Source organism: Dipodomys merriami, unplaced genomic scaffold (assembly GCF_024711535.1).
Source record: "Dipodomys merriami isolate MVZ:Mamm:240054 unplaced genomic scaffold, mDipMer1.0.p SCAF_9, whole genome shotgun sequence".
NCBI lineage: Eukaryota > Metazoa > Chordata > Mammalia > Rodentia > Heteromyidae > Dipodomys > Dipodomys merriami.
This window is the reverse complement of record NW_027206512.1, coordinates 58,809,055-58,835,212: the sequence shown is the minus strand read 5'-3', so window position 1 is coordinate 58,835,212 and position 26,158 is coordinate 58,809,055. Positions and strand designations below refer to the sequence as shown.

At 43.0% G+C, this 26,158-nt stretch overlaps 1 protein-coding gene across 2 annotated transcripts; it reads left to right on the top strand.

Moving 5' to 3' along the window:
• Window positions 1-775: 775 nt before the first annotated feature.
• Bst1 (bone marrow stromal cell antigen 1) lies at window positions 776-25,249 on the top strand. 2 transcript variants are annotated; one of them, XM_070013162.1, is made up of 9 exons: window positions 776-1,004; window positions 2,809-2,935; window positions 6,008-6,143; window positions 6,679-6,761; window positions 8,515-8,591; window positions 8,972-9,064; window positions 14,697-14,783; window positions 18,600-18,659; window positions 24,628-25,249. In XM_070013162.1, exons 1-9 carry the CDS (start codon window positions 847-849, stop codon window positions 24,731-24,733), a joined length of 927 nt encoding a protein of 308 aa, XP_069869263.1. In that variant the 5' UTR covers window positions 776-846; the 3' UTR covers window positions 24,734-25,249. The 2 variants fall into 2 exon arrangements, with proteins under 2 accessions (XP_069869263.1, XP_069869264.1); XM_070013163.1 differs by lacking the exon at window positions 14,697-14,783.
• Window positions 25,250-26,158: the final 909 nt, after the last annotated feature.

Here is a 26,158-nt window from a genome sequence, read left to right as displayed (position 1 = left end):
TAATTAAGAAAAGTATCCAGAACACAAATTCCTAGAAACAGCATATAGGCATATTGTTTAGAAATATGGAAACAAATTCTAGGAAAAAGATAGTTGAAAGAATTGAAAGTGCCTATCCCTGGAATGTGGACTTTGATGTAAGGAGAGGCTGGACAGAAGAAAGTGGAGTTTGATTACAGAAACAAGAGACTCAGATAGTACAGTGCCCCCACCCTCCCTCCTTTATGTCAAGTGCTGTTTCCGCGGAAGTGAACTCTTTGCAGAAAGAACAAGGGATTTAGTCCTCCATGAGGAAATCTGAACCCCAGTTCTCAAAACTGCCCTTAGGGTTCCCACATTTATCAGGAAGGGGTTGTAACCTCAGAAGTCAATTAACTCCTTGAGTTTACTCATCTGCAAAACGAGGAGGGAATGTCAATAAGTATTAGGCATGAATGATTGGTATATAGTACCAACTCAGTAAACATTAGTTTTTGTGGTTATTTCCTGAAAACAAAACTCACTCATTCCTGGGCCTTGGGAAAGACCAGATCTATCTAACTTTGCCAGATAGGCCATGGTGTTATAATGGAGCCTTGCTTTGACATTCTCTCAGCTATCCTCAACCTCGCCTGTCCTTTGCCGCCCCCTCCCTTCCCCACCTACCCAGGACTCTGCCAAGAGCACTTGTTCTGTCCCTGGCGTTGTCCAACCTCAGTCTTAGAAGTGAAGGAGAGGGGAGAGAAGGGGACAGATGGTGTTAGGGCAGGACTTGTACCCACTTCAGCTAGGAAAAGTGTCTCCAGAGAGGAGAGGAAGTGGGAGGAGTCCAGGAGGCACCACGCTGGAGAAACCAAAGTCCCTTCCATGGCTGCCTGGGCCTGGGCGCTGCTGCTCCAGCTGCTGCAGCTGTTCTCGGCTGGGGCCACAGCTGGGCGGTGGAGAGGGGAGGGCACCAGCCCGCATCTGCAGAGCATCTTCCTGGGCCGCTGCGCAGACTACAAGCTGCTGAACTCCGACACCCGGTGAGCCCCGGTGGGCTGGGGGTGGGGGGGAAGGATGTGTGTCTTCACATGAGGCAAGTTTTATGGGACAGACAGTCGCTGGAGGGATGTGGGTTTATAGATGGGGAAGGAGCTGCACAGGTTCAGTTGCATTGCAGGTCTAGGTGTGTGTGTTTTGTGTGTGTGCGCGTGGGCGCTTTCAGAAGCAATTTTGAATGACAGCCCTTTGCCAGTCCACACCCGCATAGCTGGAGCCCTCACGTTCCACCCACAGTGGAATTGTCCATGTCAGACCTTGTCCCGTGGAACTCAGATCCTCTTCCCACAGGACTTTAAGGTTTTCATCTTTCTTGCCCAGGCCATGTTTCTTACTGATTTTTCTTCTCCTGGATTCCGTTCTATCCTATTTTTTTTGCTTAGTGTCCTTTCTTGTGCTAATTTTTGTCGTGATGCATTTCAAGCAAGTGAATCAGAACAGAGAATAACATAGGAGCAACTGAGCTATTACCAGAAGCTGACAGAGGAGTAGGCTGTGGTTTTGAAAGTGGGCAAGGACCTCAGCAATGAACTTGGTCACTGGTGGGCATACACTCTGCCTCACTAAGCAAGAAGCTCTGCCCAGCACCTGGCGCTCACTCGTAGGAGCCCAAGTTTTGCCTGCTGGCCTGGTCTCATCTTGTCCCAAGCCCCTGGTGGATCTGGATAATGGGTCCCAATCTGAATTGAATCAAGAAGGTCCAGGGGCCAACACAGTGGTAAAACCTCTGCCTAGCATGGGTAAGGCCTTGGGTTCCATCCCCAGCATGGCAAGAGAAGCAAGACAAAATTAAACTCCCTGACAGGGAGAGGGAGAGCGAATGAGAGAATGGGAGAGAAAGTGAAAGAGAGGGAGAGAAAGTGAGAAAGAAAGAGGAATGAGAGAGAAAGGACATAGATAAACAGAAACTAAAAAGGCACCTGAATACCAAAGGCTATATGGTTTCTTAAACGTTGTTGCTTTGCAGCTTGATACCTCTTCTGCTTACCTTGTCAGCCTCAGACAAGGCTATATGACTTAGTTCTGAGAAATCTATGCAGCACTTTCTGACAGCAACTTCCTGTATCCTATCGCCAAATCCATACTTGAGCCATCACAGCTTGTTTTCTTGCTTTGGTAGGGATTGAACTCAGAGCCTGGGCACTGTCCCTGGGCTTCTTTTGCTTAAGATATCACTTCCGGCTTTTTCTGAACAGTTTTTTTGGAGATATGAGTCTCACAGACTTTCCAGAATGGGCTAGCTTCAAACCGTGATCCTCAGGTCTCAGCCTCCTGAGTAGCTAGGATTATAGGTGTGAGCCACCTGTATGGGGCAGCCTCAGCTTGTTTTCTACATCGTGTGTGTGTGTGTGTGTGTGTGTGTGTGTGTGTGTGTGTGTGTGTGTGAGATCATACTGGAGTTTGAACTAAAAACCTTCCCCTTGCAGGAGGTACTCAACCACTTGAATCATGTTTCAAGTCCTTTTGCTATACTTATTTTTTTGAGTAGGATTTTGTCTTTATACCCAGATGGCCTGGACCATCATCTTTCTAGTTATACTTCCCATGTAGCTGGATAACAGGGACATGCCACCCAATTTCCATTTGTTGAGAAGGTGACTTGCTAGTGCTTTGCCCAGGCTGGCCTCAAACTTTGATCCTCCCAGGCTCCACTTCCTGAGTAGCTAGGATTACAAGTGTGAGCCATCGTGTCTGGCCTTTTCTAGTTCTATAGTAATGGAAATATGTCATAACACATCATGATGTTTCTTCTTTTTTTTCTTTTTTTTTTTGGACATATTTGCACAGGACCAAGAACTGCACGGCTATCTGGGAAGCCTTTCAAGTGGTGCTGCACAAAGATCCCTGCTCTGTGCTTCCCTCAGACTATGACCTTTTTATTAACCTCTCCTGGCACTCCATTCCCCAGGACAAGGTAACTGACTAAGCCATCTCAGATAAATCCTTACTTTTCCTCTGTGGAGGAAAATGATACCAGGCTGGGCATGAGGTCAGCTGCCCTAAGCATCCCGCAGTGTTACTGAGACTTCAAGCAGCAAATGCACCATGTGCATGTTGACCTGTCTGGTGGCAAGGCAGCTTTGTTTCCAATATTCCCTTGGATCTGCTGCCCAGATGTGACCTAAGTCAGCAGGTCTCTGTAGGAATCACTACAGGGAACTCAGGACATTGCCCGACCTTTGACACCGGGCCTCCAAATCTGACCAGTGTAATCTCTATTCCACTTGGTCTTATAGCCTGCATCTTGAGCAATTCACATGCCTTAAATGTTAGTACCCTCCCAGAACAACAAGCTCTCTTTTGGATGGATCTCAATATTATATTTATTTACTCTCAGTTTCTTTTTTTTTTTGGGGGGGGGGTCCGGTCGTGGGGCCTGAACTCTGGGCCTGGACACTGTCCCTAAGCTCTTCAGCTCAAGGCTAGCGATCTACCACTTGAGCCACAATGCCACTTCCGGCTTTTTTCTTTTTGCTTATGTGGTGCTGAGGAATCGAACCCAGGGCCTCTGGCATGCAAGGCAAGCGCTCTACCACTGAGCCACCTTCCCAGCCCCCTCTCAGTTTCTTTAAGAAAACAATTTCTATATTTTATCTACATCCTAAGATGGAGTGAAAAGAAAATAAATGACCCAGAGGTTGAAGGGCCATAATTTGAGGCCAGGCTGAACAACATTAACAAGAGACTCTATTTGAATGGCAGAGGGGGGACAATCAAAGCCAAAAGACTGGGAGCCTGGCTCAAGTGGTGCAGTGCCTGCCTCGGAACTATACAACCCTGTGTTCAATCTCCAGTGAAGAATACAAAGAAAAGTTAAAAAAAATTAAATGCTTGCTTGCCGCGAACCGGCTCTGTCGGGACGACGGAGGACACCTAGGGGAGGAACCTGGAATAGCGGGGGAGAGGGCAAACAGACAACTCACACACAAGAGGAGTGGATGCTGAGTGCGATTTAATGCAGAGGATAACAAACTTTTATAGCAAAAAGTCTCCATGAGAAAGGGCAAAAGGTTACACAATCTTGCTGCATGGCTTCATTCTTGGGTGGTCACCAGCTGGGCACCTGATAGGCACTTGTTTCCGGCTTATCTCTAAGAAATACAATGGGTTTCGATGTTTGTCACCAATTAACCATTCCCTTTTTTTTATAGAGGCCTTAACTGTCCCATAAGATCTTTCCTGTTCCTTCTTTAATAGTAAGCACCAAGGAGACCTAGATCTAGCAAGTCTCTTAGTAAATAGCAGGAAATTCTTTCTCCTAAATAATTATCTCAGCAATTGCCATACATTCTTTCTGTTCTAGCTGAGCCTACAGCTTCTTGTAAATCCCTTACAAACAATTCCTTCTACTGAAATGACTTCGTGAAACCCCCAATACTTTTATATTTACTTATAACTTGTCTACTAGCCTCCATAAGAGGGGTTTCAGGGTAGCATTTAACTCTGGTGAGTTAGTCATATTTTTAAGACACTCATCAGATATTGGAGTCGTCAACACTCTTCAGAAAGAGCTTTGAATAAGGGAACGTTGACAATGAGTAAGTACAAAGAGCAGTAGAAACAGTAAAAGATTAATAGGCACTCTTATGAGGAAAAGAAAGGCAGAAACACATCTTTCCCAGGGGTTTGCCAGCCTTTCCAGAAGTAGGCCTCTTAGAAGCCCTATTCTCCGAGGTAGACTTCGGTGAAGTCCCAGTACTCGGAGATAGGTCTCTGTAAAGCCCCATTCTCTGAGGTAGACTTCGGTGAAGTCCCAATACTCAGAGATAGGTCTCTGAAGCCCCTTTCTCAGGTCTGAAAGCTGGTTTCCCATGCTAAGCAGACTCCACTGGAGTAGGCATGGCACTTGCTGAGTACAGTACCTTGAATTTAAAGCCAGATAGCATCTTTATTTCTCTGATATAATTCTTCTTAAACTGATTTTTCCATGGTGTATTATAGTGAAATCAAAGACATAATAGATTGAAAACAAGATTTCATGGTATATGTTGCATTCTATGTTGTCATTTAAAAATATAAGTTGCTGTCTTCCTGTTGAAAAAAAAAAACCAGGAAGTGTAAGTTCTGTTCTCTCTAGATTTGATGGATTAGGCACTGAACTCAGCACTTACCAGGCAGCTTTCTGTGCATCAGACATTGTGCTAAAGGTTAAGAATACAATAGTGAGCCAGGCACTTGTGGCTCATGCTTATAATCCTAGCTACTCAGGAGACTGAGATCTGGGGATCGTGGTTCAAAGCCAGCCAGGACAAGAAAATCTATAAGATTCTTACCTTCAATTAACCATCAAAAAGCCAGAAATGGACCTGTGACTCAAAGTGGTAGAGTACAAGCCTTGAGTACAAAAGCTCAGAGACAGTGCTCAGGCCCTGAGTTCAAGCCTTAGGATTGACAAATAAATAAAAAAAATGTAATATTGAAAAACAGCTCCTGGACACCTACCAGTCTAGATAGTGACTAGACTATAGAGGTTCTGGCTAGACAATAGCATGGAATATTATCATATCTATTATTACATTAAACTGTCACTTACACTAGAAATTATAAGGTATACCCTAAGAGTAATCTCATTTTCAGGCACTTTCCACTCTAAGAAGTCTGTTTGTCATTCCTATCCACTCAATCACAGAAAGCATTCAGTCTCAATTTTCAGGTATAGAAGATGAAAAGAGATTATATGTCTCCATCACAATCCCACGATCATCACACAACAGAGCCAGAATTGTAGCCCAGATGCCTTGGTTTTTTTTAATACAAGGATCTTACTCCTTTACATGCATTTTATGCTACATGGAAAACCTTGTGTTAACATAGACATAAGATCCTTAGACTGAAAAGAGGGAAGAGGGTAGCAACTTTGAACAAAAGTCAAAAGGAAAGTGCAGTCAGTCTGCAGCTGAGCGACGAGTCGCCTGTCTTATACGGACACTGTGCCTGAGGAATCTGCTCTTATTTTATATACTAATTTTTGTTTGGTTTTCCTTAGTCCCTGTTCTGGGAAAATAACCACCTCCTTGTTATGAGCTATTCAGAGAATGCCCGTCGCTTTATGCCCCTATGCGATGTGCTGTATGGCAGAGTTGGGGACTTCTTGAGCTGGTGTCGACAGGAAAATTCCTCTGGTAAGATCCTTATACACATCATGAGAAAAATATGAGCTTCACTTTCCTGTGCAGTTACCATCTGAGATGTATCCTTTCATATGCTTTTACGTCATTTGCTCTATCCAAATCCTCAGCACTACTGCAACAGTAGAAGTGAGACTAACAATGAAGGCAGTACATACCTTTCCCCAGACACTTGTTTATGTTCTTTATATGTACTGATGTCTTTATGATCTACAATATCCAAGTGGGATCCTCCCATTATCCTTATTTTGACTAATAAGGAAACTGAGGCACAGAAAGATGAAAGAAGTCGCTTTGAAGTGTATAAGTAGTTAGCTTCAGAGTCTCAGTGTGTAACTATAGAGCCTGAGTTCCCAATCCAGCTCAACTCTGCCTTTTAACCCTCATTTTACAGATGAGGAAATTGAGGCCTGGGGACGCTGAATGACTTGTGTACATTGTACAGAATGTAGGATAACTATGGAGTTTAAATCAATGCTTCCTTGTCAGAGTCTTTAAAAGGAAATATGCTAATCTGTTTTTCTCTTAGAACCTGATTACCAATCCTGCCCCACATCAGAAGACTGTGAAAACAATCCTGTGGATTCCTTTTGGAAAAGAGCATCCATACAGGTAATCCTAGGATTAATGACTTGGGTGCCTGTGAAACCCATGAACTTAGAGGTTCAGAAATGGAAACCCAAGAGGTCATTACTTATGTCTATGAACCTCACTTTCTGCTTTTACAATATCCTGATTTGTTTTCCCTGGTCTGTAATGTTGTCAGGATTTAAGGAGAGAAAATACTTTCTATACTGCCTAGTACAGAAAAAGCACTTAACAAATGTTAGCTATTGCTAAGGAATTGCACAATTGCTATTACTTCTATTTTACTAGGGTTGTATTTAGTCTTTCAAGTCAATCTGACCCTTTTGTTGCCTTGAAAAGTGGGGGAACTCTTCATTTCATGGAAGGCCACAGGATACTGGAGAATTAGATGTGGGTGTTAGACATGTCCACACACTAATAACCAGAGGAGAGGAGGTGAGAGAAGATGCAAATAAGCTAGAGACACAGAAATTGTGTCCTTAATGTAGATCTGCTCCCCAGAGAATATTGTCACTGGAGTAGATAAGCTGGCAGTAGCTATGAAATGCCAGAGCTATAGTCTGTTTAAGGCTACAGCTTATGTTCTCTTTTTCTAGGGTTAGAATGAAGAGGGTTGCAGGGTGCTGGTGGCTCATGCTTATAATCTTAACTACTCAAGAAGCTGAGATTTGAGGATGGAGGTTTGAACCTAGCCTGGGCAAGAAGCCATTAGACTTGTATCTCCAATTATCCACCAACAAACCAGAAGCGGAGCTAAGGCTCAAGTTGTAGAGTCATAGCCTTGAGCAAAAAAAGCTCAGCGACAGCATCCAGGCCCTAAGTTTAAGCCTCAAGACAATTGCATTTGCACACACACACATACACACACACACACACACACACACACACACACACACACACACACACAAGAAATGAAGAGAGTTTAGTCTTTAGCTCAGTGCTTAGCACAGAGCTTCTGGCTATTCAATGTTGGCTATATTGACTAAGAGGCAGGTGGAAGTCAGAGTACTTCTGTCCTCCACCAACACAGCGTATCCTGTCCTCTACCTTTGATCTTCAAGAGTCCACTGGATCCAAGTTACAATGCAGAAGTATGTTTATGGTATTCCTGTATTACAGACTATCACACCATATGCCCTTGTGCACAGTGCTTTTGGTGGTCCTGTGCTGTTTACCAAATAGTTCTGGCTTGTTGTCTGCAACTGAGGCCTGCACTTCCTGCCCCTTGAAGTTAGTTACAACGACTTACAGGAACCAATGACATATAATGGAAATGACGCATGTGGCTTGTTTGGCAAGGCCTTTAAAAACTGGCCATGACTTGTCGTCTTCCTTTTATCCTTTCCTGACAATCAGCAACTTTGCAAATGTGGAAATTTCTTCAGCTTGGGGCAAAGTAAGAACACACAACCAGCAAAAGCCAGGGGCCTGTGGTAAACGTTAGCATAAGCATTACATTGGTCTTAGTTGTTTGAAGCCACTGTGATTTTAAGGCTGTGTGTCTTGGCAGCTTAACCTAGTTTATTCCCTCGGATAGGATGTTGTATGCTTTGTATCTTCTTCATAATGTTAGGTGTCAGACATGGAATTACTCTGCCTGAGTTTTCAACATTTGGAAGCAATTTGCTTCTCCAAATATAATCAACTTGTCTCCCTATTACCTATGTGAAATGCTAGACTTGCCCACATTGAGCATTGTTGATATAAAAACAAAACTCATTTCCTAGCAGAAAAACGACATATCTCCCTTTACTCAAAATACTTTTTCTTCTTGCAGTATTCCAAGGATAGCTCTGGGGTGATATACGTCATGCTGAACGGTTCTGAGCCATTGGGAGCCTATCCTACCAAAGGGTGAGAACTCCAGCACCTGTTACCAGAATGTTTACTCAGTTGCTTTGAAGGAGGCTAAAGAGAACTGTGCTAATCCTCAATCTAATGTGTGCTTTTGTAAATACACATGAAGAAAATTAAACGATCTGGGGATTAAAGCTATGTCTACATAATTAAACCATTTATAGTGGATTGAATGCATGAACAAGTAACCTGAAAATAAAAGTATAGGAGCTAACAACTAAAATGGAAAAATATCCTATTACTTTAGGATTTAAAGAAATATCTTCTTAGGCTGGGGATTCTCTGACTATTAAAAGAAAAAATATATGTGTGTGGTTATATATATAAAATATATACACGGTATGTATGTATATACATATTTCTTCCCTGTCTCTCAGATTTTTTGCAGATTATGAAATTCCATACTTCCAGCAACATAAAATCACTCGATTTGAAGTCTGGGTCATGCATGAAATTGGAGGACCATATGTGTAAGTTGTAGTGCTATGGATGAGGGTAACTGTGCAAACATGCTTTTTTTATATCTATGATTGGTTTTGTGGAAATTCCAGCCTTCTCTGATGCTACCATGATTGTAGAGGCTACATTTTCTGGGAATACCAGTAGCTAGTCCTAAGCCCGGGGAGAAAAGCTTTTTTATTTGGCAGATTCTCAGCAGAGAACACAGGGTTCCTTTCTAAGTGACAGGATAGCTTTGGATAGCTATGGACATTGGTGAGAGCCAGTCTCCTTTTCTCGTTTTGTGAAACCAGAAAGCCCTCATCAGGGTTTTCATGATCAACCCAGAGACTCTTTGATAAAGACTTTATTCTCAGGGAGCCATCAGCCTCCACAGGGAGGTCTCAGATTCGTGGTCAAGGACTCTTGGAAGATGCACGTTTTCTAGGAGATCACTAGAGTTTATTTACAAATACAAGTGTGAGCTTATGTTTTCTCACCAGTGAAGGGTACTTCTGGCACAAACTCAAGATACAAAAGCTAATCTACTTGGTTCATAGCCTATTGAAAACCAAGCAACCATGGTGGAACTTTGGCTGCATGCTGGGCCTTTTTCTTAGGAACATGGTGCTACATGGAGAAGAGTTTTGCCAAAACAAGTTGAGGATGTTCCTTTGAACATGTGGATTCTAGAAGCTCTGTTTCTACTCTCCAGACTCTTCATATACTGGGCGTTATTATTGCCTGTCTCTTGGGCAACAGATTGCAGTCAATTTGCAAGTTATTTATTACATGAGTTGTGTCATATGTCTCTTGAGCAGTTGCAGAAAATTGGCAAACCACTAATTACATAAGTTATACCAACATCTCTGTTTCTCTTCCCAGAAGACAAATCCCCCTTATTGTTACATTTTTATGAGCAGTTCTTTATATAGAAGTTATCTTTGCTTGTTGTTTCAATTTATTGGTTATAGAAAGTTGTCCTTTGAAGCTACCAAGATTAAAAATCTACAATTCATCATGTCTCTGCTCAACATTTCTGATAAAGTAGAGGTTCCAAAGGGTACCTCACTGTCACATTTGAGCCACAAGTTAGAGTTGTTTGCAGTTCATGAGCTAAGAAAGTAGTGTCTTGGACTGTTCAGGTTTTAGAGGGAATACTTGGGGACTATAGTTAATAATGTTTTAATATAGTTAGTTCATAATATTTTATACTTAATATTTTTTGTGCCAGTGAACTCGGGGACTGGGTGCTGTCATTGAGCTTTTGTGCTCAATGTTAGTGCTCTACCACTGGAGTCACTGCGCCACTTCTGGATTTTTTTTTTTTTTCAATATAAAAGCCTCACATTCTAGATGCTGGTGGCTCATGCCTATAATCCTACTTACTCAGCAGGCTGAGACCTGAAGAGTGCAGTTCAATGCTAGCCCAGGCAGGAAAGTCCATGAGACTCTTATTTCCAGCTAACCACCCCAGACAAAAGCCAGTAGTGGAGCTATAGCTCAAGTAGTAGAGTGCTAGTCTTGAGCAGAAAAAGCCCAAGGATAGCACCCAGGTGCTGAGTTCAAGGCCCAGAACCAGTGTACACACACACACACACATCTCATGGGCGCTGAGTTCAAGGCCCAGAACCAGTGTACACACACACACACACACACACACACACACACACACACACACACACACACACACACACACACACACACACACACACACACACACACACACGTCTCATGGGGTTTTCCTGCCCGGGCTGGTTTTGAACTGCAGTACTCAGATCTCAGCCTCCTGAGTAGGTAGGGTTACGGTGTGAGCCACTGGCGCCCAGTTTGTGTTACAGATTATTGTTAAATGAGTATATTGTGGCTGCTCTTGTCATAAAATGAAACTCTGTGAGTCACTAGGTTTCTTAATCCCTTTCAATATAGTAACTAGTTTACCGCATTTACAAAATTAAACTGCCTCTTCAGCAGAAAGCAGAAAATAGCATAATTAATATTGGTTATGTTTAGCATGACGTTGGCAGTCTTTACTAAACAAACTGTAAAACAATGGCCTCTGGGCTCTTTTCTGTGTCTAGGAGCATCTGTGTCAAAACTGTAAAATAAATAAATAAATCCTAAGCACTAAGCTTTCCCAGAGAAGGGCATTGTCTCAGGTCTAAAAAAAATGTTCTCAGTACGGTGTCCTTCTCATTCCTGTAATGCCGGTTGCTCATTTTCTCCTTCCACATTGCCTCTCTATCACTTTGGTGAGGAGGCTGTTTATCTTTCCACTCCATATAGCCTGGGGCAGGACTCTGCCTTTTAGCCATGAATGACAGTGCTACGTCTACCATGGTACAAATCCTCTTTACCTAAGTCTGTCTATGGAAGGCAAGAATCAATATGGCTGAGAGTGTGAAAAAAAACACCCCTCCATCCTGCACCTGGAAGTACACATGAAGAGATTTAAAAACCTTGGTGTGTGAAAAACTTTTTTTTCTTTTTTTTTGGTACCAGCCATGGGGTTTGAACACAGGGCTTGGGTGCTATCCCTGAGCTTTTGTGCTCAAGGCTACTCTACCATGTAAGCCACCTCAGGCTGTACTTCCTACTTTTGCCAGCTAATTGGAGATCACAGTCTCATAGATTTTCCAGCTCTGACTGGTTTCAAACCACGATCCCCAGATCTCAGCCACCCGAGGAGCTAGGATTACAGGGTTGAGCCACTGCTGCCCCAGCCCCAGAAAACCCACTTTTAGGAATTTATGACAAGGATACAAGTAACTAAGAATGCATATGAAAATGAAGTTTCAACAGATGTTCTTGTAGTATCAATGGCTTTGAAACATATGAATCAACCTTCAAAGGAGGGAATTGTTGGTATGAGTTATGTATGGCCTGTTTACATAAGAAAGGTACATATTCAGGACAGACATATACATACAGGGGTTTTAGACAGATATGGGTTACAACAAAAAGCCACGAATACATTTGGAATGATTTACAGGAATAGATACATTTTAAAACTCTAGAACAGGATAGAGGAGAAGTCCCCTTGTATCTGAAGGCTGCTACCTTTGGTGGGAGCTTGCAGTTGTAAGCAGTAGCCAGCCCCCCTACATGGACTGTTTTTTTTCCCTCTACATACACACCTGTGTTATACATAGCACTTTTAGGCAGATTTCCAGTGACAGTGATGAAATATCTAAGACAAACATCTTAAGGAGAAAAGGCTGCTTTCGGCTCTCTGTTTTAGAGCTTTCACTCTACATCTTTGACCACTTTGGCTCTGACCACGAGACGAGGCAGAACCATAAATGACAGGCACGTGGGTGTGGCTTCTTATCTCATGGCTGCCATACAGCAGAGACAGGTCTTAGGAAAGACGTAGCACTATAAGGACATGTCTCCAATCCCTTGGGGCTACTGCCTCAGCTACGCCCCAACTCCTCAAGTTTCCAGTACTTCCCCAAATAGTACTGAGCTGGGAAACAAACTTTCAATATAGGAGTCTTCGTTTGTTTGATGGTTTGTTTGTTTGAGAGGGGGCACATTATATCAAGACAGAGGCTCCAGTGAGATTGCAAAACCTTCTTTTCCTGTGGCCCTGCTAGTTGCTGCCCACATGGCCTCTGTCTTGGCCTGGCTCCGCTCATGGCCTGTGGCTTTCCTTGGCCGACCTTCTACATTCTTGGCATTCCAATTTCCTTTAATGGTTAGTGTAGCCTAGGCTTCTCTTTCATAACATTGTATGGTTTCTTGAGGGCTTTCCACGGGGACTCCAATATTGCAACACATTGCTTGGCTTCCCAGATTTTTCTCTGAAATCTGATTGGAAGCCCCCATGACTCCATAAGTTGTATTTTGTGTGTCTGTAAAAACAGCATCTTGTGTATGATGCCTACAATGCTAATGTTTGCCATCACTTTTACTATAAATCTTAGCAACATTAGGTATGATTTCCCACCTTCTCTCTCTGTGCCATTGCTAGGGCTTAAAATCAAGCCCATATACCCTTGCTTGGCTTTTCACTCAAGGCTGGTGTTCTATCATTTGAGCTACACTTCCACTTAAATGGGTTTGTTTTTGTTTTTCTATTTTCCTTCCCTAAGGAAGTACTTCACAGCTTCTCTCTGGCATATCTAAACCTCCAACATTACTAGACTTGTGCTTTGGAGCCATGATTAAATAAAATGAGAGTTACTTGAAAACAAGTGCTGGTTGATCTCATAAGAAAAATGGCTATTCAATAGCTCATGGACAGATAAGTGTACACGGAGACAGTGGACAAGCAGGTGGTCCATATACTGTGTGACATAGAGAGGGTCACTAACAGTACTTATGCCCCACCCCCCCAGACTCCATTATAATGACATCGGTCTTCATGCTGCTCGGAATACGGTACAATTTAAAATATATGGGGCTTTATTTCTGGAATTTTCCACTTGGTGTTTTGGGGCTGAGGTCAACCATGGTATCATGGTTGACCGATACCATAGTGAACACAGATGTGTGTAACTGTCTGTGAAAAGGTTAGCAGCAGGCATCTCTAGGGATGTGAGATATGGGGTTATTTTTTTCCTTTAGTTTATTCACATTTTCTAACATTTAAAAATGTATAATTTTATTGTTGTTTTTACAGTGGTGCACGGAGGATTGCCGTGTAGGAGTCTGGTTCTTTTTGGACAATGCCACTCCTTCCTTCGCTTTGCCCTGGTTTTCCCCTCCCATCCCTGCCCACAAGTTACAGTTTGTTTTCCACATAGGGGTATGCTGAATACCATGACTGTATGTATTCATCCTTCCTCCCTCCCTTTATGTGTCCTCACCCGCCTCCCAAAAAGCAAGAATATCAGCAGCAGCAGCAGCAGCAACAAAAAGCCATGTTACAGCCAGGCACTAGCAGCTCATGCCTGTAATCCTAGCTACTGAGATATGAGGGTTGCAGTTTGAAGCCAATCCTGGCAGGAAAGTCTATGAGACTCTTCTTTTTGGGAGGGGGTTCCGGTCATGGGGCCTGAACTCTGGGCCTGGGCGCTGTCCCTCAGCTCTTCAGCTCAAGGCTAGCGCTCTACCACTTGAGCCATAGCGCCACTTTTGGCTTTTTTCTTTTTTTGCTTATGTGGTGCTGAGGAATCAAACCCAGGGCCTCATGCATGCAAGGCAAGCGCTCTACCACTGAGCCACCTTCCCAGCCCTCTATGAGACTCTTATCTCCAACAAACTACTCAGAAAAGGCCTGAAGCAGCACTGTGGCTCAAGTGGTAGAGTGCTAGCCTTGTGCCAAAGACAGCACCCAGGCCTTTTTGTTATTAAAGCCTAAAGTGAATACACCTGGAGCTGAGCAAACGTCACAGTTTGAATACTGCTGTGTGATGCTAGGGGGTTGTAACTGTACATTGTGAGCATCGAGCATCCCTGGCTCTCCCAGCTCCAGATGCAGGGTTGTGTCTCAGCAATCCTCCACTGCATTGTGCAGCACCTTTTGGACCAGGAACTCTGTCAGGTTCCCTTTGAGAGAAGAATATCCAGGAGTACACAGTCAAGAGAAATTTTAGTTAACTTTGAACAACATCCTCCTCCTTTAACTTCTCACCACCTCCTCCTCCTTCTCCTCCTCCACATTTGTTCCTTTTGTTGATTTTTTTAAAAAATATGTTTGTTTGTTTTATGTTTTAGGGAATCCTGTGGAGAGGGCAGTGTGAAAATCCTGGAAGACAGACTGAAGGCCATGGGGTTCAAGTACAGCTGTATTAACGATTACCTGTAGGTGGTGCTACATATGACCAGTGCAGAATAAAAGGCCCAATGGTGACTTTACCCGGGCTTGGAAGGGTTTTGTTGGTATCAGCTCTAAAGGCCATGGGGTTGTGTTTTCTGAATTGTCCCTGGATATAGGGACATCCAGAAGATTGTCTCAGGGTGTAGCCTGGGTCCCTCCTTTCAGAGGCCATTATAATACCAGTGAAAGGATGCTCTCTGAATTTTACAATTTGCCCACACCCACTTTCCTCTTCTCATTGCTCTGTATACAACCAGAGGCTAGGGGCTGTGGCTTCTGCATTTGTATTCTGTAGGAATCTTGCCCGTGAAAGGTGAGGAGGTGGGCAGGTGAGATTTTTACAGCTAGATGAACCTTGAGCCAGTGTGAATGGCTGCCATGTATTGCGTGCATGGAAACCCAGCACCTTTATACTTACACCTGGGTGTCATTCCAGGGCAGTTCTGCTTCTGGCACACTGAAGTAAGCTCGACTCTGACGCTGATGGAGTTGTAAGCCTGACCCTGGACTCAGACTTCCTGCCCCTGCTCCTCTCTGCCAGTTCAGGGGCTGGAGTGTGACATTCCATGGACTCAGTGACTTTCTTGGACACTCAGAGATGTGTCAGTGTGGCAATGACCAGTCTTCTCGCCAACACCCAATACCATTCTGTGCCCTCTGCCTTCTGTAAAGCTGCATGCACTACGTAACTCTACCAGCCAAGCCCAGTCTCCTGAAACTGGCATGTCTTCTCACCTTCCCAAGAGAAGTCACCCCTATAACAGCAGTGTTGTTATCTGTCTTATTTTGCCCATGTATTATTGCTAAACCTGCAAGAAGCTCAAAGGCTAGGTTATTTATCACCACATTTTAAACCAAATCAAAGCAAATTGCATTTTCTACAAGTCTGACCTATGTACAGGAAAAAGTGCACTAACTTAAGTATGCAGTTGGATGAATGTTAACAAATACAAGGCACTGCAGCTCTCAGATAAAGCAGAACATAACCAATGTCTCCCTAGACCTCACTCTGGGTTACCTCTCTGTAGAAACCTTGGTCTGTCCCTGCAGTGACAACTCTCTAAAGACTTATGATGTCATAGGTTCATTTTGTCTGTCTTGAAGCTTTTGTAGATATTCCTGTTTGATGGTTGAGTCAGAAAATTCAACTCTAGGTGGCCCAAGGATGATAGTTAGGAGCAGAACATCATATGGTCTTGAAGCATGTCTTTCCTTCCTTGTATGTACCAAGCTCCAACTTCCTGAATCAAAGTATTGAGTTTTAGCAGATTTTTTTGGGTTGGCTTTGTTTTTGTACATGTATGGTGGTTTTGGGAGGCTGGAACTCAGGGCTTTGTGGTTGCTAGATAAGTGCTTTGCCACTTGAGCCACACTTCCAACCCAGCAGATTTTTTTAAACAAATGATTCTTACTCTGAAACAACTCAATGTTGGAGAAAAATTGTGCCTAAAAGAACGCCAGAGTTACCACCTTGAAGGAACTCCCTCTAATGGCTATTCTTTAAGTCACAAGGTGAAGTGATAGTAGCCAGGTTGGAGCCCAGGGTCTCTTTCTGCCTTGGAGTTGCCCTGAATCTCAACCTGTGTTACTTCCTCTCTGGCTGACAGTGCTTCCTTCTCAGCTGGCTGTGGACTCTCCTCTTCCTGGCCTGACAATTCACCCTGGTTCTCATTCTTTTTAGTTTTTAGTTGTTATGGTAAAGATGATACACAGTGGGATTAGTTACACAATGTGTATATTGCTTTCAGAACAGTGTCATCCCTTCCTCATTTTCTCCCAATTTCCCTCTCTCTATTCCCTCCCTACAAGTTGTGTAGTTCACTTTCAACATAGTGTCTAGTGAGTATCTCTGCTGCATTTGTTCACCCTTTGTCCCTCCATTTCTGTCCTCCTTACCTTCCCCCAAACAGATAAACTTACATACACAAGATATAGAAATCAAAAACAGTGACAACGGAGGGAGGAAAAGCAAAATAACAAAAAGCCTCTTGTTTCCATTTCTTGGAGTTCATTTTGATGAATACCATTTTATAGGATCATATGCACATAGCTATTGAATCCTTCTGATCCTCTCCTAAAACTATCCTCCTTTGGTCTTACTGTGTGAATGTCCAGAGTCCTGTATAATTGATTGTGCCCCGTTGTATTTTATCTTTTACTCTCCAGTATGTTTGGTTCTCATCACAGGCTGAATTAAGGAGTTTGTTTGTGGTTTTAAAAATTCTTGTTCTTATTATTTCATTATTATTTTTAAAATTGCTTCTGGGAAACAGAAGATATAACAAAAGGCAAAGGGCTAAAGTTTAACAAACCAAACTCCAACCAGATATGAACAAGAAACTCTTGCCCCTCAAAATTCAGGCAGCATTGCCCTCTCTACTGTATTAATTGAGCTGCCCAGGAATACAGAGACCAGAAAGTTCTGAATCTCATTGGAGAAAGAATTCAAGGACAGACATGGAGGGGATTTAAGCAGGAGCAGATTTATTGATACAGATGCAAGTAAAGCTTAAGTGCTCTCTCCAGACAGCTTTTATTAGGGCCTGAGGAAATAGTCTTCTGTCTAGGAAAGCTGGGTTAATGCATCATTAACTCCTGGAAACTGAGTTATTCGTCATCAGGTCCTCCCATAGGTCAGGTGGAGGTATTCTAGGCCTTGGGTGGTTAGAATCAGACTCATTCTCCATGGGCACAGATCAGCCCACCCCTGCTGATCAGTCATTCCCTGAACATCAGCAGTTCAATATTGGTTCCTTATCCACACCCACGTCATTACTTCCAGCCATGAGGTTTTCTAATTCCCTACTTAATTTCTGAATCAGAAAGCTCTCTCCAGGATGCTGTCCTTGGTACAGCCTTTTCACAGTTGCCCTTGCCTCTTGGTTGTTTTCCGCTAACACTGTATTGAAGCCGACTCACTGAAAACTCAACCATTTAGGGTACATAAAATAGTAAGGACTCCCATATACATATATCTGAGAGTACACCTGTAGGCCTTCTACTCGTGAAGCTGAGGCAGGAAGAGTGCCTGAGGTCAGTGTGAGAGATCTCCTGTCTCAAAACTCCCTGCCAATGGCGTGTACGTAATAGAGAAGGTGAACCCGAGGGGCCAGCACACAGCACACTGCTGAGTGACAGGATTTCCTGGCTGTTCATCTGAGTCCTGTCCAGCCATTCTGCCGCAGAGCTCCTGTCTGGCTGGCTCTTCCATCAAGACCTATGTGCTACCGCCTCCTGCTCCTGTCTCCACTGCTGCTCTCCCTTCATTCCTGGCTGTCTTGGAACTTCAAATCATTCTCTTTGATCAGAGTAGTTGAGCCTTTTTGGCTGAATCTTGAACACTGGGAACTGTGTATTTCAAGTCCAGTCTTTGGCCCAAAGGATTTATCAAGAAGCTTTTCCAAAGTCGTATGTGTAAGCCGAGGAAGCTCAGGGTCTTAGTCAGCCTTCGAGGTTCAAGTTCAGCCTTCCAACTGACTGCTTTGAGAACTTGAAGAGGTTGCTGTGGCCAGAACTCTGTATGTAAATCAGAGCTGAAAATAGTATCGATTCCATTTGGTTGTTGTAAGATTAAAGGACCTGCTTGTGCAGAATACACAATCAAGTTTCTTAGTACACAGTAAATGTTCAATAAATGGTAGCTAATTTTTTTAAAATTTATTTTTGGTAGCTAAGATTTTTAAATGAATAGTGTGTATGTTAGGACAGACACTTTCTATTTCCATGACTTTTCAGGCACATCATAAATGTTTGATAGGATGGATGCCATTTAAGTAACACCTTGATATTTTTTTTTGTAGACCAGTGAAGCTCTTAAAGTGTGTAGATCACAGCACTCACCCCGACTGTACCTTAAATTCGTAAGTAATTATCTTAACTCAAATCCCTTTTCTTTCCCAAGATCCTTAGAATTATAGAACACTGGTGACTTGCAATATGACTGAATAGCAGCACTAAAGAGTAGCTTCTTCTGCCCTGCTTCCCTGAACTTGGGGGTAGGTACAAGTATCTGGACATGTGTGAGCCACATCCCAGGTCTGGGAGCAGAGGTGGCCCCATGCCATTATTTACTTCTGCAGTACTTGTTTCAGTGGAAATCCTAGGAGGAAAGCAGAGGAAGACTTTTTAACATTTATTTCCAAATCCTCATTTGAATTTTTATTACACTTTTTGAAAAGTTTACATATATATGTGTATGTATATATAGAGAGATATATGTATGTATCATGAGACAAAATTCAAAATTATGAAAGAGTCAAGGGAGGCTGCAATCTTTCTTCTGCTTTTCTGAGTCATTCTGTTCTCCTACCCTGAGGTTTCTAGTTTCTTGTGTATTCTTCCAGAGAGTGTGTGCCAAGAAGAATATAACCACAGGTATGTGATTACACTCACTGTTCCCCTATGCTAGTCATAATAAACAGTAATATACCACTAGGCACTGGTAGCCCGCACCTATAATCCTAGCCTCACTCAGGCTGAGATTTGAGGATAGATCATGGTTCGAAGCCAGCCCAGGCAGGAAAATCCGTGATACACTTATCTCCAATTAACCACCAGAAAACCAGAGGGGAGCTGTGGCTCAAAGTGGTAGAGCACTAGCCTTGAGTGAGAGGTCAGGGGCAACCCCAAGGCCTTGAGTTCAAGCCCCACGACTGACAAAAATTAATTTAATAGTAATCTACATAGGATTTTCTGTTTTTTTTTTTGTTTTTTTCTTTTACTTAACAACATGTCCTCAAGCTAGTTCCATATGTTTGTTAAAATAACTTGTATCAGTTGAGTGCTGGGTGGCTCAAGTCTAAGATCCTAGCTACTCAGGAGGCTGACAATTAAGGATCAAGGTTTGAAGCCATCCAAGGCAGGAAAGTTTGTGAGACTCTTATCTCCAGTTAACTACCAAAAATCTGGAAGTGGAAATGTGGCTCAAGTGGTAGAATGTCAACCTTGAATGAAAAAGGCAAGTGAGAATGCAAGGTCTCTAGCTCAAACCTATAACACACACACACACACACACACACACACACACACACACACACACACACACACACACACACTCCGATACTGGCACCAAAATGAATAAATACATAAACTGTATTGTATATACTTGAAGCTAACAGCATGATGCTATAAGACATATGTAGGTACTAAAATGACTGTGTTAGTGACACAGGCTAACACCTACCATTTCACAAAGTTACATTTTGTAACAAGAACAGCTAAACCCACTCAATGAAAATCTTTAGTACCAACAGTTTTACTAACTATAGTCCTTGTATTGTATATCAGACCTCTATACTGTTTCTTCTATACACCTATTTTCTTAATATCCCTGGGCTGCACCTGCCCAGTTCCTTTCCCAAATCCTGCCATAACAACCACAGTTTCATTCTCTATTGCTGCAGCACTATTCACAATAGATATAGAAACAACCTATAACACACACACACACACACACACACACACACACACACACACACACACACACACACACACACACACACACACACACACACACACACACACACACACACCTACTGCTCAGAAAACTTAGATCCAGACTTCTTACATGGGTTTCTAGGTTTTTCACATTCTTTCCACATACATCACCTGGAAACTTCCATTTCAGGCTAGTTTTTTTTTTTTTTTTTCTGTTGGTCGTGGGGCTTGAACTCTGGGCTTGGGCACTGTCCCTCAGCTCTTCAGCTCAGGGCAAGTGCTCTACCACTTGAGCCACAGTGCCACTTCTGGTTTTCTAGTGTAAGAGTCTCACGGACTTTCCTGCCCAGGCTGGCTTTGAACCGCAATCCTCAGATCTCAGCCTCCTGAGTAGCTAGGATTACAGGTGTGAGCCACTGGCGCCCGGCTCAGGCTAGTTTTGATCCACTTCCCTAGAGAGCTCATGTGCTTTTCCTCCACACATAACTGTGGATACTCATCCCTGGCCAAGGCAAGAGTGCTGTACTTGCAGTCAGATGATGTCAGATGACCTGAGCCTGTCAGCTTTCTTACCCTCAAAGCTTCCAAGAGGCTACCCTGGTTTCTATATTCTAAATGATACCTGCACATAGGAGTTCATGCCTGTCAGCCTAGATACTGCGGGGGGTGGGGGTGGGGGTGCTGAGGATCTAGGGTGATTGCAGTTTGTGGCCAGCCCAGTCAAAATAGTGGCCAAACCTCATTTCAGTCAATGGAAAGATAGTTAGGTGTGGTGACACTCCCACATCATTCCAGCTACCCAGGAAGTACAAATAAGAGAATTGTGGTCTAGGTTGGACCAGGAAAAAAGTGAGACCTTGTTCAGGCCAGAGTAGGGGCAGGAAGTGGATAGAATGAATAAAATAAAAAACTGGAGGCATGATTCAAGTGGTAGAGTGCCTGCCTAGCAAGTACAAAGGCCCTGAGTTCAAACTCCAGGAATGACAAAGAATGTTACAGCCTCAAAAAAATCTTATAACTCTGACTCTTTAAAAACCCAGCTGCTCCATTTTTCTTTTTGTCTTTTCTTTTTTGGTACTGGGGATCGAACCCAGGATGTTGCACTTGCTAGGCAAGCATTTTGCCACTGAGCTACATCCCAGCCCAATGAGCTACATCGCAGCCCACTGAGCTACATCCCAGCCCTCCATTTTTCTGTTTCATGTAGAGTTCATCATCTTTCCACTTATGACGTTTCTGTACTGTTTTGTCTCTCATCTGTCAAAACATAAGCTTGTGGAGGGCAGGAGTTCTTTTGTTCATGAATAAATGTATCCCAAGGATGTAGACTAGAACTTTCAGCCTGCTGGACAACTTTGGAATGAGTGAGTGAATAAATACTTGGGTGGACGAAAGAATGGATGGATGGATATATGACTGACTTCTACACCAGGAAGGCATAGATTTGAGCTAACCATGTTGAAAGGGCCTAGGCAGCTGAAAGGAATGACAAGTGTTCATCAGAGGCCGCTGGGTAGTTCCCTGGGTAAACTCTACATTTGGATGACTAGGAAGAGAAGCCACCTGCAGATCTGCAGCTCAGTTAGAGGAAGAAAAGGGCAACGAGGTATGTCAAGGATTGAAGAGGATGGACTCTCTAGGGACTCTGGAGCCCCTGGGGCCTGGGTAGGTCGGTGGTAGAGCACTGTTCATGTTCTAGGACCATGTAGGGCTGTGAGTTTTACTCTTGTCGCCTGAACTAGACTGGACATTCCACAGACACAGATCACGTGGCCCTCCTTCTTGTTAAAACCCACCACCCCCTCCCCACCATGCTCCCATTCCTGAAGTAGGCAGACAGGCCACTGTGACAGCTTCCATGCTTTGGGTCAGCATCCTCCTGCAGGGCAGGCAGGAATTTTATTCGCAGGTGTTTTGGAGCACTTTGAATGAGTCGGCTTCCAGCCAGCACCCTGAAGCCATCATCTCATTGTATTCCAACCACATTCCTGGAAAGCAGACAACCTGATCCTCTCCAGTGATTAGAGAGATCTAGGTGTTGGGACTGGAGAGAGGCCAAGGGCGCGCCGGGTGGGCCTCGGTGCGAAGGTTTCTTCCCAGCCTCAAGGTGGGTGGAGCACCCACCACAGCGGACAAGAAAGGAGGCTGGGGTCTTTGCCCTTTCCTTCAATGATTGCCAGTAGGTATGCGTTTCACAGTTTTGTCCATTTCCCCTGAAAGCGAGGAATAAAACCCTCTTTATCTCTTTGCCAATTTTCTCTACTTTTGTTGCCTCGGCAGGAACTTTACTAATTTTTAAAAAAAAACATTCTAGCAATGAATACTGGTGGTAATCTGTAAAAGAGAAACCGCAGATAGTAAACACACCAAGTTATTTAATGACTATGAACTCAAAAGCCTACAATTTCTACCTCACATTCTTTGAGGTACCTTGAGAAAATAGCAGAAAGGCATTTGTAAAGAAGTTATTCAATATGTGGTAAAGCTGTGCTTTGGGAATCCAATTGGAGGGCATATAGACATATAATCAGAATTATAAAAATACTCATAATCTCTGACCTAGGTTAGACTTAGGGTACTTTTGGTATCCTATTTGAAAGAAATGACTAAATATGTAGCTTTAGCTTCTATGATTAATCATATTTACTAATAATTCTTCCCAATACTGAGTGATTAGAGGCTGGACAGAAACATCCACTGGGAATGAAGGCATACTTAGTGAACAGAACAGCACTTAGCCAGCAAAGACAGTAGGAAGGAATATCCTCTCAAGTAATCTAAGTCAATCAAACAATCCTATGTTCATATGCGTTATAATATTGACCAAAATTTCAGTAGACTGGTAATTACAAGTTGAGTGATATTACGAGGAAACAGTCGGTGAGGGTCCAGGACAATCATCAGATCTCTGATCTTGGTTCGGTGTCTCTCAGCAAGCCACCTCCGTGTGACCACCTGCCTGCTCTTGTTTAGCAATAGTAGGGTAAAGGATTTTGAATCTGTAACCATTTAGAATCTGGGGACATGAAATGAGTAAGAACCGAATCAGAAGTGCAATAATAGACAGCTTCCAGCAGGAGGAGCCTTTGCCCAAAAAAGAAGGGGCTACCACAGTTTGTCTTTTTTGTTTGTTTTCTTTCTTGAAACATGATTGGGAATTGAACCCAGGGCCTCGCCCTAACTAGGCAAACTCTCTGCCACTTGGGATATGCCGACCCCATCCTTTCTGTTTTATTTTGTTTTTTGAGATGGGGGCGTGCTAACATTGCACAGGCTGACTTTGAACTCATGATCCTCTTTCCTTTGACTCTCATGTAATTGAGATTACCTAACCTTAAGACAGGTATTTTAATAACCAAACCACTAATCTAGAGCAATAGGATGTATTTCCAAGCCAATGGTGAAACCAAAGATGGTTTCATAACCCTTTCCCAGCATCTTTTTGTCCAGAAAGCTTTTTCTTCATCAGTTATATTCTGGTTATATCAGGGTCATCAAGAAGGAAGTTGGGCTGTGTGCTGATGACTCATGCCTGTAATCCTAGCTACTCAGGAGGCTGATATCTGAAGATCAAGGTTCAAAGCTAGCCTGGACAGGAAAGCCCATGAGACTCTTATTTCCAATAAACTACTCAGAAAAAGCTGGAAGTCAGGTGGACCTGTTGCAACAATGAGAAGTACAAGTTGTCATGTCCAAAACGAGCTTTACAACGTTGGTGGTGGGGGGGAATGGGGGGGAAGGAGAAGGATTGGGATTGGGGGGGAGGGGGAAGGCTGGGAAGGGATGTGAAGGGTAAACAAAGGAGGAGGCTGCAATGCTTGGTAAGAAATGTACGCATTATCCTGCCCATGTAATTGTAACCCCGCTGTACAGTATGTTTACAAATAAAATTAAATTAAATTTAAAAAGAAAAAGAAAAAGCTGGAAGGAGCACTGTGGCTCAAGAGGTAAATCACAAGCCTTGAGTAAAAGAAACTCAAGGACAGTGCCAAGGTCCTGAGTTCAAGCCTCAGGACTGGCACAATAAACAAACAAACAAACAAGGAATTTGGCACTATTCATACCAAAAGACTTCATGCACAAGGACATATGAATTAAATCCATGTGTTCAGTATGAAAGTATGTCTAAGATAGAATGTTAGTATGTACTTACATAAAATGTGTGTGTGTCTATGTGCATAGGTATGTTTTGCTTTTTTGAAATAAGAGATCATATTTTCAATTGTAATTCTCATTGGAAAGTAGAAGTGGAGAGACTAAGCAACTTTTCCTTTCCACAGTATAACTTCTTGTCATATTTACAGTTTTTGTGGTGTGCAGGTATAGTTTTGAAAGTAGATATCATACACCAGTACTGACATTTTCTCTATTTTCTTTTCTTTTTCTTTTTAGGGCAGCGGCATCGACCCAAAGGAAGACCTCTTCTCTTTATACAGAGCGGAGCGTCAGCCTCATCATGCCTCTGTTGGTGGCTCTGACTTCAGCGGCTCGAATGTAACTAGAAGCTCCTCTCTGCTGCTCTGACAGCCAACAGCCCCACACCTTCCCGTGGGAAATAGCCCTCTTGTATGTAAGCTAAGTGAGTCAGTTGTCTAAACACATTTCCTTCTGGGAAAAATGGGATCCTGAGATGGAATTCCAATGGCCTTCATCCTCTGGATTCTGGAAACAAGACATTAATCTAGTCCTGCTTAGAATGAATCTTCTGTATTAGAGTTAGGTCTTGCCAAGGGCTAATCACAGTGAAAATGGAGTACAGGAACTGCTCTGTATCCTCCCTGGTGAGTCCACACATTTCTCAAAACTCTTACTAGTGTCATTGAAAGGAATAAATCTCATGATTAACAAGGTGTCTCCAGAGAACATTTATCATCTAGGAAATTATCAATGATAGGTATAATAAGATACATAACTGCTTACCATGTGATCCCACTGTCTATAATGACTTGTATCATGAGTGTGTGTTTGAATGGTACACATACACTGAAAATGAATGAAAGGAAATAAATCAAAAAGCTGGATACTGTGTTCATCAGTGACTCTAGTGTGGACTTTGGTGTATTTCCAACATTTTCTGCAGTGAGAATAAATTACTTCTATAACCAGAAAAAGACACACACACACACACACACACACACACACACACACACACACACACACACACACACCATACAACCATAGATGGGCAGCTAGTCTTAGACATGTTGGTTCTCTATATTCTTTGTCTAACCCACATCAGGGACAGGTGGCCAGGTACAAAAGCTCCCTGATTCTGATGCCAGAGACCAGCAAATGGCAGGGAAGCTCTTGACTTTCCTGGAGACTTCTAGAATTCCCTGTGGAGAATTCTAGGCACAGTTCTGCTGGTGGCAAAAGGCTCCCTATTTAGAAACACTAAATTTAGAGTTGCATCTTTCTGATGTAATTCTAGAGTTGTATCTGCTCCATAATCTGATTGAGGCCCACCTAAAAATGTGCCACTATTCAATTTTTGTGGATGCTAAGCAAATATTTACCATAAAGCTGAAAAATCTCACCTTTTAGTGATCATTGTATTCAACCAGTATGTCCAATTCAAAGTCCTGATTATACTGCTCAGACTCTATCCTGGGCAGGCCTTATCTCTCTTACTGGAAGTGATGCCAGTTTTCTGGTTTCCTTGACCTTTCACCTTTCTCCGAATTTCTGACTCATCCCCGATCTCTAATCCCTTCCTAGTAGACTGCACACAGGGAGCTCTTCTGTCCAACTGTGCTCAATCCAGGGGTTGTATGTCTGGCAGGAAAGGCCAGGCTGTTTTGCTGTGATTTGAATAGGGTTTGTCTCCCTGTCTTCAGGCAGGAGTTTCATCCCCAAAGTTTTCTTAGGTGAATATAAAAGGTGGGTAGAAACTTAATCCAACTATGGTATTTAGAGGTGGGGC